This window comes from Aotus nancymaae, unplaced genomic scaffold, assembly GCF_030222135.1.
Source record: "Aotus nancymaae isolate 86718 unplaced genomic scaffold, 86718_ANA_hifiasm-v0.15.2.pri h1tg000064l_1, whole genome shotgun sequence".
Classification (NCBI taxonomy): domain Eukaryota; kingdom Metazoa; phylum Chordata; class Mammalia; order Primates; family Aotidae; genus Aotus; species Aotus nancymaae.
Window position 1 is genome coordinate 26,133,666 of NW_026988479.1, and position 16,397 is coordinate 26,150,062.

Genomic DNA, 16,397 nt, shown 5'->3' on the forward strand with positions numbered 1-16,397 from the left:
ATGTGGGTGATCATACAGGTTGTACAATTTATATGCATGTCCAGAATGGACGAGGTCATAGAGACAGACAGTGGATTGGTGGTTGCCAGGGGCTAGTGGTAAGATAAGAAGTGACTGCTTAGGCCAGGCATGGTTGCTCATGCTTGCAATCCCAGCACTTTGGGAGGCTGAGGTGGGCAAATCACTTGAGTCCAGGAGTTTGAGACCCTCCTGAGAAACATGGCAAAACCCCATCTCTACAAAAAAATATAAAAATTAGCCAAGAATGGTGGCAAGTGCCTGTAGCTACTCAGAAGGCTGAGGTGGGAGGATTGCTTGAGCCCAAGAGGTGGAGGTTGCAGTGAGTGAAGATCATGCCACTACACGCCAGCCTGGGCAACAGAGCAAGACCCTGTCTGAAAAAAAAAAAAAAAAAAGAAGTGACTGCTTGGTGGGTGTGGAGTTTCCTTTCGGAGTGATGGCACTGTGAATGTACTAAATGTCTCTAATGGTAAATCTTATGCCTAGTTTACCAAAATAAAAAATATATACATAAACTTTGCCACACCAGTTTTACTAGGATGTTATTCTAAAGCTGAAATCATGAATGTGACAGAGATTTTACAAAATGGGGTTCATTATGTAAGTATCACTGCTGCTGTAAACAATGACAAAAATCTTGAAATTATCTAAATGCCTAACAAAGGGACTCAGTTAAACGAACAAGGGTACACATTGGAATGCTATGTAGTTGCTAAAACTCATGTTATAGAAGAGTTTAATGACTGGATGCTAATGCAACTCAAAGTGAAAAAAATAATTTACCTCTTCTCCCCAAAGTGTGTGTGTACAGATATATATTCTATGCATATAAGTAGAAAAAGAAATGGAAGGAATCTATATCAAAGGGGGAACAGTGGCTAACTCTGAGTGGAATTATGATTTAAATTTTTTCAATAATAAAATTAGTGCTAAGAATTATTGCTAAGTATCTTGCACTGTTCTAAATTCTATCTCTGTCTATCTATCATTGAATTGTTTAATTCTTACAAAGATCCTATTAGGGAGGTAAAGTAACTTCTTCAAGGTTACAGAGCTGGTAAGCAATGCAGCTAAAATTTAGACCCAGGGGCTGGAGCTCTAGAGAATGAGATCTATCTATCTATCCATCCGTCCATCTATCTATTATCTATCTATCATATATTTATTTATTTTTAATAGTGACAGCATCTTGCTATGTTGCCCAGGTTGGTCTTGAACTCCTCAGCTCAAGCAATCCACCCATCTTGGCCTCCCAAAGTGCTGGGAATACAGATGTGAGCTACCATACCCAACCAAGAATGAGATCTTAACCACTGTGCTGTAAGATCTTTTTGTCTAATCTACAGTTTCCAAATTTTCTATGATGATCACATTTGGTGATATAAGAGGAATGAACGTTATTTTTAAAAATAATCCATCTAACAATAAATAAGAGCTACCATCATCGTTGGGATGGAATATGTGTATTTAAAAATTCGTCTATTTGTTTGGATTTTCCAAATTTCCTCTAATGAATATGCATTGCTTTTTAAATGGAAAGAAAAAAATACCTCTCAAATAAGGAAAAAAAGCTTGATGCCAGCCTCTTGAAGCTATGCCCCAAAGGAAAAGTCCATCACCCCTCTAGGGGCAAGGACTCTGTAGATTTGAGTTAATTGCTTATGGACCAGAGAGAGGAAGGGACCAGTGGGAATGCCCAGTGAACTCGGCAGGTGGGGCCAGAAGGAAGTGCCTCCCACACCCTGGCCAGTGGAACATCTCTGCCTTACCTTGCAGGGCCTCTTCATGCTTTCCTTCCAGGACACTTTGCTGCTCATCCAGCCTCTCTCGAAGCTCTAGCTCCCTTTCCTTCTCCACCTGGGGGCAGAGAGTCCCGGGCAGGACTGAGGTTGAGCAGGTTCAGCAGGTTCAGCACAGCATCTCTTATCCACTCACCTGGGCCTGTGTGTAACTTGGCGACCAGAGTCCTAACTCTTCCTCTGAGGGATTGGAATGCTATGCCCAGAGAAGGCACAAGACTTCCAAGATACAGCAGGCATGGCAGAATTTGCCTTCTTTAGGGTTTAGCAGGGGGTTCCCATAGAATTATCTGCATGGAAAAGGATTTAGGAGTATTCTAATCCTGATGCTTACTCAAGGCAGGAAGCCTTCTATGGTGTTTCTCTGCTTGTGTAAGGCTTACTGTTGCAAGTGACCTCTAACTTCTATCATCAAGTTCCAGATCTGCCCTCTGGGGTCACACAGAGCCAGGCTGCTCCCTCAACCCAAGCAGCCCCTCAGAGATCTGAGCCCAGTGGCTGTGTTTCCAACGTTTCTCTTCTTCAGGCTGAACCCTCCCAGCCATTCTCACTGTCCCACACTCGAGATGTTTTCTAGTCCCTTTACCACCTGTAAGGTACAGCTGATGGGGCAAGACATGACTTAAAGGGGTTCTAGCCCCAGCACACCACTGCATTCCTGTGTAATGAGCTCCCTCCCCTTTATAATGAAGGGACTCAACTTAACGATTCCTGGGGCCCTTACAGGTGTGAAGGTTAAGGATTCCACAGGTAATGGTCAAGGCCAAATGATATTACCATGGTAATTCTACCAAAACACACTAAAGACTGGCAGATGCATAGTTAACCTACCTTTCATAAAAGGTGTCTTTCTGAAAAATGTGTCTAAGCAAAGACCATTTTAATGTGTGTGGGGGCACTGGCTGCAGGCTTCCACCCAGGGAACCCCTGAGGGCAGGGTCTGACCCTGATTTCTCCCTGTACCCCTAGCAGTGCCCAGGCCATACCCTCCCTGCACCCAGTAATCTCCCCCAGCAAGTCCACTGAGTGAATAAAATCTAGCAGAAAATCTTTTGTAACAAATAAACATGCAATTTAATAGAGCAATTAGTTTATAACTACAGAACCTTTTTTTTTTTTTTTTGAGTCTTGCTCTGCCACCCAGCCTGGAGTGCAGTGGCGTGATCTCAGCTCATTGCAACCTCTGTCTCCCAGGTTCGAGCGATTCTCCTGCCTTAGCCTCCCAAGTAGCTGGGATTGCAGGCATGTGTCACCACACCTGGCTAATTTTTGTATTTTTTGTAGAGATGGGGGTCTTGCCATGTTGCCCAGGCTGGTCTCAAACTCCTGACCTCAGGTGATCCACCCTCCTCGACCTCCCAAAGTGATGGGATTATAGGCATGAGCCACCATGACCAACCCAGAGCCATTTTTAAAAAGTGACTTTAAATTTCAGAATTTTCAATATTTACCCTTAACATGTTTCATATTTATAATTTAAACTAAAGATAATTTAGAGGAAACTTTTGTATACCACCAGATCTTTCCTGCTGCTCTACCCGCTCCCTCTCGTAAAGGAAGAAATGGAGGCAGAGAGAGAGGAAGGGTGAGTTACCAAGTTAGAATGAGGAAAAGGAAATCCCAGGCTGTGGGTTACATTCAGCCATCCCATCACTTAGTGTCCTTCAATCAAGAATTGTTCCCCAGTCTTTCCTCATGTTTCATGGCCTTGACATTTGACTGATAAAGGCTGGAAATCTGTAGCGTCCCTCAATTTTCATTTCTGGGTAATTTTAAAGCCTCAGTGTCATCCCTTTGGAGAGGACTTCTCTGACCCCACAGCCTTGGCTAAGGGTTCTATTGTGTCCTTTCATGGCTCTGTAAACTTTTCATAGCACTTATAGTTGCAGTATGTAGTTCTGTGTAGTTGTGTTTAGCATCTGACTTTCTGTCTCAGTCAGGATAGGCTAAATTATGCTACCATAACAAACAGTGGCAAAGTCTCAGTGGCTTAAGACAAAAGGTTTATTTTGCACTCACTACCTCCCCATTTTATATGGTAGGGAGCTCTGCTGCCCAGGGATTATCCAGGATTATCCAGGGATAATCATCCAGGGATCAGTCTGATGGAGCAGCCATTCAAAAGGTGCTGTCACTTAGCTAGACAGAAAGACCTTGAGGGTCTTCAGCTGGCAACTAAACGCTTAGCCCAGAAGTGACACTGGTTCTTCTTTCTATAATGCATCAGCCAGAGTGAGTTCCATGGTCCCACCCAACCATGAGTGGGGTCCAGAAAGGCAATTAATGCAGCAGCATCAACGGCTTTTACTCTTCCCAAATAGACTCTCAGCTTCGTGAGAGCAGCTGCCAGCTCTGTTTGCTTTAACCAATGTTCCCAGCACACAGTGGCCTGATAAAAATATGTGTTTAACAGAAAAAGGACTCCCTTCTTGACAAGATGAGTAAGGGACTCTTACAACAGCAACAAAAACCTAATGTAGGCCCTCACTCTGGGATTCACCAAAGTTAGCTGAGCAGGAGAAAGAGAGGGGGTGGGGGCATCTGGACTTACCTGTTGTGCCCATTTCTTCTTTTCCTCTTCATGTTGCTGGAGAATTCTGGTTATATCCTTCTGGTGCTGCTCAGCCTCCTCTGATACACAGAGCTGGACAGTTATAGCTAGAGATGAAAAAGCAAAAAAAAAAAAAAAAAAAAACTCACAGAGCGGAAGTGCAGTCAGGGCTGATAGAGAGAGTGTGGGAATTGGGGCTAAGGAATGAGAACACTGGTCTCTGCCTCAAGAATGATTTCAGGTGGGACCAGTCTCCAGAGACAGACTGTTGAGTCTCTCTGGATTTGGGGATCCTCTTTCAAGGAATAAACCAATGGTCTCATTTTGTCCCCTGGTCTCCATGTTCTACCCCATTTTTAATTTTTAAATTTATTATTATTTTACATCCCCCCAGCAACGCAGTTTACTTCTATAGAAGGGTGTGGTGCATGGATGGAGCAATGATGGCTTCTGCATGCCTTGGACAAGGAGGGGAAGGGGTACTTATGCCTGACAGGGATTGTCCCTACTACTATGTCATCCCTATTGGCTAGTGTCAGATCACACAAGCTAGACTAATCGTGATTGGCTATTTTAAAAAGAAGAGGGGTCCAAGCTGGAGTAGCAGGGTGGGTGTTTTGGCAAGAAGGATAGTTATGGGCATGTCAGAGCAGATAGCCAGGAGTGATCAGGTGACCAGGATGAGTTAGGATGGAGCTAGGAGGAGGAGGAATAGATGTGAACTACTGATTACAACAAGGAAGTTAAACTTTAAAATAGAGAATTAAAGAATAAGAGAGCTGAACATACTGACATACTGATTCTTTGCAGAGAAACTTGGGGTTGACTAGAACAATCCCTAATCTTGAATTTTTACAGTTTTCTTTTTTTTTTCCTCTTCAAATTTCCTTAACATGTCTTGGCTTAGTGATTCTGCTTGTTCTTCTAAAAGAAGTAATCTATCTGAAAAGGGTGGAGGAGGGGTTGGGGGATAATTTAGTAAGAGTTATGTTTACTAGCCTCTGCACCAAGTCCTTGGATGCATGGTATGACACAACATCTAACAAGAAGTATAATTACCACAGTTGCTAGAGAGGTAAGAACTAAGGTTATGGTTTCTTTCCATTGACTGAACCAATTTGAAATGGGCTTATTGATGCCAGCATTTTAGCTAGCTTATTTGATAAAGCAGTAGGTCCTCGGAGGGCTTTTGTTATGCTCCCATTGGGAACAGTGTTGTTGAATAAAGGTACAACACTGGGTCTTAATTATAACACAAACACCATCTTTCTCCACTAATATTATATTTAGGGCTTTGTTTTCTTAGGCCATTTGGCTAGTGGATCCTAATTGTTCAGCTCTTCCTTTGACAGCATCTTTAGTATAGTTAACAAACCGCTGTGGGTTGTAATAAATGTAGTTTATCTAATTTACAATTTTTTAAAAATTAATTGTTACCTACCAGAACAACATTGACTTAAATCTTGCAGCTATCTGATTTTGGGCTTTAAATTTATTTGGTACTCTTTAAGGAACTCCAATTGTATCTAAATAGACATGAGAATCAAAAGACTTATAAGGAGCTTCTCTTATTTGCCGATGTTGTAATTTCTTTTTCTCTGGTTGATGAAATGCCAGGGTAAAAGGGATAGTCAATTGGACTACAGCACAAGTGCCACTCCAATTATTTGTCAGAGTGTCCATTAAAGGTCCTCCACAATCCCACCGTACATCTGCTCAGGGATGAGTAAGGGAGGACTGATGAGCCAGCTCTTGGAAGTGCCTGACTTCACTGCATCCTGTTAAGTTTCCAAGGAACACTAAGTTCTCCCCCTGTCGTGAGAGATACGAGGCAAACTTCGCCTCGGGAGATGGAGGCTGTGTGGCTCTCAGGGGCTGACCCGCAAGATGTTGAACCTCAGGAAATAGCAGCGAAAGAACTTGGCATAACTCATTATTCCAGGCGTTGGAATCCTGAGAAAGAGCTACTATGCATTCCATGTCCACTTGATTTGGGGACCATCCAAGTGGAAAGGGGACAACCTGGGCCTCTGGTCTACCCTGCACACAAGTGTAACAGTTGCATTTATTTCAGGTGCGAATGGAATATTTAATCCATTCTAACCATGCATTTGCATGCTTATATCCTGTTTTAATGGCTATAGTTTGCCTTAGGTCCTCTACTTCTACCACTGAGACTTTTTTTTTTGTCACTGGGTCTAGGGGGAGTGATTGATAAAGAGGTTGAAGGAGCAATAAAGTGCATTTAAAAAATTTCTTTAGGATCCTTTTCTGAAATGTCAGCTCCTATACCATAAATACGATTAAATGCAGGGGAAGAGTTTTCAGATGTTGCAATAACAATAGTAAGCTGTATAGGATTGTATTGGCTATATTGACAGCTAGGAGTAATTCCTCTGGTGAAGTGAAGTGGATATACAGTTTCAAGGACTGACAAAGACCTGTGGAAGCAGTCTATCTTAAACCTTTAGTGTTCCATATGACATTAGACTAAGCAGAACATAGAGATTCTGTTTTTGAGGGACAAGACTTTGATTCTTACCAATTACTAATACAGTTAGTATTTCTTGGATTACTAGTATCCTTAGAAAAACTCATTGAGTTTTCCTAATTTGAGAAAGTCTAAGAGGGACAGAGATATTCTTCTGGAAGCAGCGAGCTGTCCTTGTTTATGCAAATCTCCACAAGACATAAGTAAACAGAAATTAAAGCAACAACATGAGGTGAGCCAGATCTAATCACATTAAGAACAAGATGGGGAGTAGTTAAAAGGAAGAAAAGAAAAAAAGAAAAGATAGACTAAGCTTTTCTTAGCTTTAACTTGGTAGGGTCTGATCCCAGAACAATAGCCCATGATTTTAACGGTGATGGCACTTTCTTGACTCGGATGTGATGTATTCATCTGTATTCTGCTGTACGAATGGCAGTCTTGGTGGCTAGCAGCATGAGGTAGGGTGGTCTTCAAGCTGGTGCTGGTGTACGGAAACTTCAGGGTGGCACCTTGGTCCAAACCACTAAGGAAATACTTTACTGGCTCCTGCAGCATCTTTTTCTTGGTCTGTGCACAGAGTTGCTTAGTTGTCGTGGTATTCATAGGCCTTCTTTCCCCCTGCGTTGCTGAGATGCAGGACTTGTTTGTTACATTGGGTAGGTCTCGGTCCCTTACCCATGAGGCTGTTGCAATGAAGCAGCAGGATGCGTCTTCTCACGAGAGAGGGCCTGAGACTGCCGGAGGAGAACAATGAATCCCAGGCGAGCCCCCAGGATTGTTGTAAGTAAAATTTCGATGCCGCAAAAGAAATAGCACTCAAAGATAAATCCACCCGGCAAGGCAGTTTACTTCTATAGAAGGGTGCGGTGAATGGATGGAGCAATGATGGCCACCACATCACCCTATTTTTTAAAAAGTTAGTTGTTGACCAGACATGGTGGCTCACACCTGTAGTCCCAGCACTTTGAAAGGCTGAAGTGGGAGGATCACTTGAGACCAGGAGTTTGAGACCAGACTGGGCAACATAGTGAGACCCTATCTCTTAAAAAAAAAAAAAAAGCTGGGCATGATGGCATGCACCTGTGATCCCAGCTACTAGAGAGACCAAAGCAGAAGGATGGTTTGAGCACAGGAGTTAGAGGCTGCAGTAAACTATGACTGCACCACTGCACTCCAGTCTGGGTAACAGAGCAACACCCTGTCTCTAAAATAATAAGTTAAAAATTAGTTATCGATACTTAACAATGGGGAATCTTTTACTTAATAATTCAGATTTCTCATTTTTCTTGAAGAATCCAAAGAAGAACTGGCAACATATGCCTTCCTGTCAACCAGGGGCTGAAGCCAGAAGCAGCTGCCTCCTCTTTGGCCGGCCAGGATGTGGTTCTGCAGTTGGCTACGGTCTTTACCTCCTGATACTAAAAATGTCTATAAAGGGCCACATGTCATTCGCTTTACCCATGAGCATCTTAGTGTGTGGCTCCTCACCTTCAGCTTCTCCCCAGCTGGTAGCAGAGGGTGCTACTTGAGAGCAGGAAGGAAACAACCAGGAAATCTAGCCCTTGCTTAGGGAAACTCCAAAACAGGCCCTGCCAATCCATGCTGAGTCTATCAAATGCTAGGTATGACCTAAGGCTGTGGCCCATCCTCTCTGTGCCTCAGTTACCTAATATATGAAATCAGGATAATTATGGCACTTACCACATGAGGCTGAGGTGATTAAATCAGAAAACAATGGCAATAAAAATAATAAAAGTAGGGTAGGAGGACTGAGAGCTTACCATGCCTGCAACATGCCCGGCACTGTTTCAAGTGTCTCAAAGGGATGACTCACCTGCTTCTCAGTGCTACCCAATAGTTGTGAGTACTATTATTATTACCCCCATCCTATAGATGAGGAAGCTGAGGCTCAGAGGAGTCATGCAGCTTGTTCAAGGTAACCCAGTTCGAAAGTAAGGGAGCGGGAATGTGAACCTACCCAATCTGATTCCATGAAAAACACTCCTAACTACCACCTTATTCTGCTTGCTTGTGCGTAAAAGGAAATGCAGGCCAGGCACGGTGGCTCATGCCTGTAATCCCAGCACTTTGGGAGGCTGAGGTGGGCAAATCACTTGAGGCTAGGGGTTTGAGATCAACCTGGGCAGCCTGGTGAAATCCTGGCTATACTAAAAATACAAAAATTAGCCAGGCATGGTGGTGCACTCCAGTAATCCCAACTACTGGGGAGGCTGAGGTGAGAAAATCGCTCAAACCTGGGAGGCACAGGTTGCAGTGAGCCAACATGGCATCACTGCACTCCAGCCTAGGCCACAGAGAGACACTCAGTCTCAAAAAACAAAAAATACTTGGTGCAGGCTTTGCAGTGGCTCACGCCTGTAATCCTAGCACTTTGGGAGGCCGAGCAGGCTGGATTGCTTGAGCCTAGGAGTTTGAGACCAGCCTGGGCAACATGGCATGACCTCATCTCTATTTAAAAAATAAAAAAGGAAATGCAGTGCCAGGCACTTTGGAAGTGCTCAAAAAATGCTCCTTATTATTCATGAAATGTTCTCTAAATGTTTATCTGTGCTCACGACAAGCATTATAGCCTAATACTAGTGTTGTTGCCATTATTATTGTTAGCATTATTATTAGAAAATTCCATTAGCAAGATCTGACAATGAATATGGAAGAAATGTGAGGATGAGGACAACGCCAGTGCTGGTCAGTTCCGTCAGCACAGGAGGGGTGAGCTGAGCTCCCAGAGTCCTGAGTCCTGAGCTCCCAGAGGCCAGGAGCAGATAGACAGAGGTTAGGTGACAGCAACAGTTAAGATCAGAGAGCCCTGGATTCTCACGGTTCATTTGCCTCAAATTTTGGTCCACAAGATTAGTACCAGATTGACCCCAACTGGAGAGAATCTTATTAGAAGTATACATATATCTTTGCTTGGCATGGTAGTTCACACCTGTAATCCCAGCAGTTTGGGAGGTCGAGGCGGTTGGATCACTTGAGGTCAGGAGTTTGAGACCAGCTTGGCCAACACGGTGGAACCCCATTTCTACTAAAAATACAAAAAAATTTAGCTAGGTGTGGTGGCAGGCACCTGTAATCCCAGCTACTTGGGAGGCTGAGGCAGGAGAATTGCTTGAAACCAGGTGGTGGAGGTTGCAGTGAGCCGAGATCCTGCCATTGCACTCTAGCCTGGGCAACAAGAGAGAAATTCTGTGTCAAAAAAAATAATAACCATATATATATACACACACGCACACACATATATGTGTAAATATATATATGTTTAGTAAATATATATATATTTACTAAAAATGCAGCTTCTTCAGCCCTACTCCCTGAGATTTTAATTTAGTTGGTCTGTGGTAGGTCCCCAGAATCTGCATCTTTGAAGTTTTCCATGTAAATTTTCTTTTTTTGAGACAGGGTCTTGCTCTGTTGCCCAAGTTGGAGTGCAGTAGTGTAATCACAGCTCACTGCAGCCTCAACCTCCCAGGCTCAGGTGATCCTCCCACCTAACGTTCCCAGGTAGCTGGAACTACAGGCACACCACCATGCCCAGCTAATGTTTTGCATGTGTGTTCTTGGTAGAGACGAGGTTTCATCATGTTGCCCAGGCTGGTCTTGAACTCTTGGGTTCAAGCATTCCATACACCTTGGCTTCCCAAAGTGCTGGGATTATAGGCAAGAGCCATCGCACCTGGCCTGGATAATTCTTATATGCAGTCAGGTTGGATTTTGTGGTTCAATTGCTTATGCAGTACTTGAACTTCACCTACAATACTGCCTCCAGGCTATAACTAAACACCTATAACTAAATAGGAGGAGATAGGGAGCTCCTCCTATTACCAGGTAGCTCTGATGGTTTTAAATCAACAACCACACAAAAAATTCTTTGAGATTGAGCTGAATTCTGCCTGCATGTTGCTACTACCTTGAGGCCTTAATACTGACCTCAGGGTCACACTAAACAAGGCTCATCTTTCTTCTCCATTAGGGCACTTCAGACACACGGAGAGAACTGTTGTTTTATGGCAACATATAGTCTTTTCTGGATGTAGTAATTTTTATTTTCATACAATGCAAATTTCAAATAAAATAAAATAAAATAAATGTTATTTCACTGAATTTAGTTCTACTTATTTGAAAAAAAATTAGATATTCAAGTTAGAAGCTTCCCAGATGATCCATTAGAAATTAAAATCGATTTTAACTTATTTTATATATATATATGCGTGTGTGTATATATATATATATATTTTTTTTTTTCTTTTTCAACTTTGGTTTAGATTTAGGGATATGCATGCAGATTCATTACCTGGGTATATTGCATGATGCTGAGTTTGGGGTACAAATGATCCTTCACCCAGGCACAAAGCATAGTACCCAACAGTTATTTATTTATTTTTAAACCAGGAGTTTAGTTTTATTTTCTCTGTGCATCTGCAAAATACTCAGGACCAACATAGAAAAGTAATACCTCCTGTGGAAAACGTTACATTAAAAAGGGGAATGGGGTGGGGTGGTGAAAGGGATTAGTGCCTTAGCCCCAAGGAGCTACAGCATCTCTGATTGGTCCAGGGAATCGAAAAGATATTGGGAAGATGTAACAGGAGGAAGGAAAATGTGAATTTACTGAGTTAGAGGGCCCTGAAGCGGGCCTCGAGGGGCATCTGGTGGCCGGGGAGTGAGTCTGGGTGGAGGGAGAGGCCCCCGTTGGTAGCCATAGGGTGGGGGTCATGGAGGGCTGGTGTATCCATAGGGGGGCATCAGTGGAGGAGGTCCACAGATACCATGTGGAGGGATAGGACCTGGGTGACCCATGGGAGCTCCGAATGGAGGCCCTCAGTGGGGCATGCCCTTTGGAGGAGGTCCAGAATGAGGCATTCAAGGTGGTGGTTGGGGCGGTGGCTGCCCCTCAGAGCCTGGGTGTCCAGCATGGGGATCTCCTAAGCCATAAGGGCCATGGTGTGCCAGCTGCATCTGAGACATCCCTGGATGGGGCATCCCACCTGGTGGGAATGGATGAGGATGTGAGTGTCCATGACCAGGATGTCCTGCCCCTGGGGTTCCTGCCGATGGGGGCCATGTCCTGCAGCCTCAGGAGGCATAGGTGGTAGGGGCATGGCTGGGGGTATCCCAGGTGGGAGGGCTCCAGGAGGTGGCACTGGGGTTGGGAAGGAGCCAGGAGGAGGCATGCCTCATGGAGGGAGCCCAGACCCCAATGATGATACCACAGGATTGGGGGGCAGAGGGTAGAGGAGGTGCATCTGCAAACAGCTGATGAGGGCAGTCAGCCTGGGAGAGTGGGTTCTGAGCTGCCAGAAGTCGTTTGGCTGCTGAGCCATGGCGCTCACCCTTGGAGTCCTTCTTGAAGGCATAAGGCTGAGCCATGGCGCTCACCCTTGGAGTCCTTCTTGAAGGCATAAGATATGGTGATAGGGCGGTTATAGAGGTACTGCCCATTCATGGCTTCAATTGCTGCATCCGAAGCATCAAATGAAACAAAATTAATAAAGGCATAACCTTTGGAGTTGCCTGTGTCAGGGTCCCGCGTAATCTTAGGGGTTTGTAAGATAACCCCAAAGGTGCTGAAAGTATCGTAAAGCAACTTCTCATCAATATCAGGGTCCAGGTTTCCAATGAAAATGTTGGCCCCTATATCCAGGTTTTTGTTGTGAGCTGACGCCTTGTTCTCCCGTATTGGCTTCCCATAGAGTTTGATCATGTTCATGATCTTAATGGCATAGTCAGCATCTTTCTCACTCAAGAATTCCACAAAGCCATAGCCTTGGTGCTGGCCAGTGACTCTATCCTTTGGCATGTGGGTGTTGACTACTGGTCCAGCCTGGAGAAACAGTTCCCACAGCAGCGAGCGGGTGACTAACCTTCTTATCCAGGTCTCCCATGTACACAGTGGCATCCTAGTTCTGCTCAGAGATCCGCCGGCAGCCAAGGTGAAAGAGCTCCCACTGTCTCCCAGCAGCAGTTCTGCTCTCTCCCCAGCAGTTAGTTTTTTAACCCTTGCTTCCCTCCTCTCCCCACCGCATGGCGATATCTTCTTTCTAAACGAACATTCTCTGTTCCTTTTTTTTTTTTTGAGACAGAGTTTCGCAGTTGTTGCCCATCTTGTTGCCCAGGCTGGAGTGTAATGGCACAATCTTGGCTCACCAAAACCTCTACCTCCCGAGTTCAAGTGATTCTCCTGCCTTAGCCTTCCGAGTAGCTGGGATTACAGGCATGCACCACCATGCCCATCTAATTTTGTAATTTTAGTAGAGACAGGGTTTCTCCAGGTTGGTCAGGCTGGTTTCGAACTCCCGACCTCAGGTGATCTGCCCGTCTTGGCCTCCTAAAGTGCTAGGATTTAAGGCGTGAGCCACTGTGCCCGGCTCTGTTCCTTTAACTGGTCCTTATAGGACACGTTTTTGAGATTCTTCCCTAGTCCGATCTTGCTCCATTGTACTCCCTCCAATTTTTTTCTGGATCCCTCTAAAAATGTACTTTCCAGGAACATATATAGCACTCTAGGTGTAGTATCAACAGTGTAGAATAGGGAGGCACAGGTCAGGACTATTACCTCCCTGATTTTAGACATGATACTCCTATTAGTGTAACCTATGTAAGATCTCATGAGACATTTAAGTAGCTATATCATCTGTGCTGATTATAGATAGGAAACCTCATAGATGGCAGTTGGGGCCTTTGTGGGTCTGGCTACTCACCTGTGTCCCCATTGAGGGGACCTAATTCCTGGGACTCTGGTCTGGGTGGCTGTTCTGGTTCTTGGCGCTTCTGGAAGAAATAAGACAACAATAAGGCGCAGGTAGAGGGTGGGAGGTCAAAGCGAGGATGGCTGCTACAGCAGGATTCTTCCAAAGGCAAGGCAGGACCTTCAGTTACACCAGACCCTTCCCCATGCCTGGTGCATTTAGGCTGCCTCACCAGCTCTAGGCAGCAGCCCCTCTACCCGGGGGGAAGGGCCCCAGAACAGGACTTCTCATCCCTGTCAGGGAAACACTTGGAGAAGTTTGATGGTGCTTGACCTATCCTTAGATCCTTGCAGCCTGGCTCCTGCTGCCGTCCATGGGGGCCTCCCAGGTCACCTCTTCCTTCTCTCAGGATTTGGCCAGGCCTGCTGTCACCCTCCTCCAGCTATGCACTTGAGGTGCCCTAAAAACCTCTCAACTCCCAATTCAGAGATGATTTTTGTTTAGAGAAAACGCAAACCCTTTCTCCTCTGCTCTCATACCACAATAATCATCCACACAGAAGACTTCTGTGTGGGGGGGAGGGGTTCTCCCCACCACCAAGGAAGTAATCAGTTCTGTGGCGGACATCAACCGGTGTCCTCTAATTCACCTCTGACACTATCTACCGGGAGACAGGGTCAGATCCCACAGGTGGAGGGCTCAGTCCCCAAAACTGATTCCCTCCTTCCCCACAGTCACAAGTATGAGCCTCCAGAACTTTTGACAGATGGGCTTCAAGTTGAGGTTTCCTTGACCTCCTCTTTGGGTTTGATTAATTTGCTGGAGTGGTTCACAGAACTTGGGGAAGCACTTACTTACAATTATTGGTTTATTATAAAGGATAGTACAAAGGATACAGATGATGAAATGCATAGAACAAGGTATGGGAGAAAGGGCGGGAGCTTCCATGCTCTCCCTGGGCACCACCATCCAGGAACCTCCACGTGTTCAGCTATGCGGAAGCTCCCCAAACCCAATCCTCTTGGGTTTTTCATGGAGGCTTCATTACGTAGGCATGATTGATTAAACTATTGGCCATTAGTGATCAACTTGACATTCTAGCTCCTCTGTCCTCCCCAGAGGTTGCTGGGTGAGGCTGAAAGTCCCAAACCTCTAAGAGGAATAATTAATACAAAAGGGCTTTCTACATTACAAAGCAGTGTCAGTGGCTCCCAGATTTCATAAATGAGTAATTTTTTTTTTGTTTGAGACAGAGTCTTGCTCTGTTGCCCAGGCTGGGGTGCAGATGCACAATTCTGGCTCACTGCGACCTCCACCGCCTGGGTTCGATTCTTAGCCTCCTGAGTGACTGGGACTATAGGCATACACTACCACGCCTGGCTAATTTTTGTATTTTTAGTAGAGATGGGGTTTCACCATGTTGGCCAGGCTGGTCTCAAACTCCTGACCTCAGGTGATCCACCCGCCTCGGCCTCCCAAAGTGCTGGGATTACAGGTGTGAGCCACTGTGCCTGGCCAAATGAGTAATATTTTTTAATGGAAGCATTGATATGGGCTGATAAGCAAGGATACTGAAAAAAACTATTTGTAGATTATCATTATTTTATAAAATAAAGGACATTTTATTCTTCCAAAATATAATAAGGAAAAGCTTAAGAACAGTCTTCCAGGAAAGGAGAACTGACATGCTTTCTCAACACTACACATTCGCTCACACCATAATTTTCTCATTTCATGCTGGAGAGGCAAAAAGTTGACTGAAGCCTGGCACTGGTCACTGGACCAGGATTTGGGTAAAAAAAAAAAATTAAGTCCTTTTGTATGTTTTTCAAGATGCTTTTACAAAGAAGAGAAAGAAAGAGAGAGGGAGGAAGGAAGGGAATGGGCAGAAAGGAAGGAAAAAAAGAAGGAAGGAAGACGATATTCTAAACTCAATTTTAAGAAACACTTTAAAAAACAAATCAGGCCTGGGTGCAGTGGCTCATGCCTGTAATCCTGGCACTCTGGGAGGCTGAGGTCAGTGGATCATTTGCAGTCAGGAGTTCAAGACCAGTCTGACCAACATGACAAAACCCCCTCTCCACTAAAAATACAGAAACTAGCTGGGTGTGGTGGTGCACACCTGTAATCCCAGCTACTCAGGAGGCTGAGGCAGGAGAATTGCTTGAACCGGGGAGGCGGAGGTTGCAGTGAGCTGAGATCCTGCCACTGTACTCCAGCCTGGGCAACCAAGCAAGACTGTCTCAAAACAAAAACAAAAACAAAAACACAAGTCAAACTGTGAAGAGGCTATAAAAATGTTCAATTATGAATTATTGCTATAAAAAACAAACTTTACTTTTTACTATGGTAAAAATTTTTTTTAAAGGTAATTACTAGAATAAAATTTATTAAAAATGTCCTAAACTGGCCAGGTATGGTGGCTCACATCTGTAATCCCAGCACTTTGGGAGGCCGAGGCAGGCAGATCACGAGGTCAGGAGTTCGAGACCAGTCTGGCCAACGTGGTGAAACCCTGTCTCTACTAAAAATACAAAAATTAGCCAGGCACAGTGGTGGGCACCTGTAATCCCAGCTACTCAGGAGGCTGAGGCAGGAGAATCATTTGAACCCGGGAGGTGGAGGCTGCAGTGAGCCAAGATCATACCACTGCACTCCAGCCTGGGCAACAAGAGCAAATCTCCGTCTAAACGAACAAACAAAAAAAGTCCTAAACTGAAGAACCACTGAAATACTTCTAGAAAGCAGACTTCTCACTGTGGAGAGAAGACATATCAAGGGAAGTCTTCTAGAATAGTCTGCTTCTCCCCCACTTGCTGGGCATAGAA

The 16,397-nt window shown here is 44.7% G+C and overlaps 1 protein-coding gene and 1 pseudogene across 1 annotated transcript in view; both read right to left on the reverse strand.

Annotated features, from left to right (window-relative positions):
* CCDC69 (coiled-coil domain containing 69) overlaps positions 1-16,397 on the reverse strand; it is a 51,395-nt gene that overhangs the window by 16,817 nt on the left and 18,181 nt on the right. Inside the window, exons 2-4 of the mRNA XM_064366534.1 lie at positions 13,582-13,651; positions 4,372-4,478; positions 1,791-1,878 (exon numbers count right to left, since the gene is read on the reverse strand). Coding sequence (XP_064222604.1) covers positions 1,791-1,878; positions 4,372-4,478; positions 13,582-13,651 — 265 coding nt within the window. The remainder of the gene's footprint in view (positions 1-1,790; positions 1,879-4,371; positions 4,479-13,581; positions 13,652-16,397) is intronic.
* LOC110569602 (splicing factor 3B subunit 4-like) lies at positions 7,568-12,792 on the reverse strand (annotated as a pseudogene).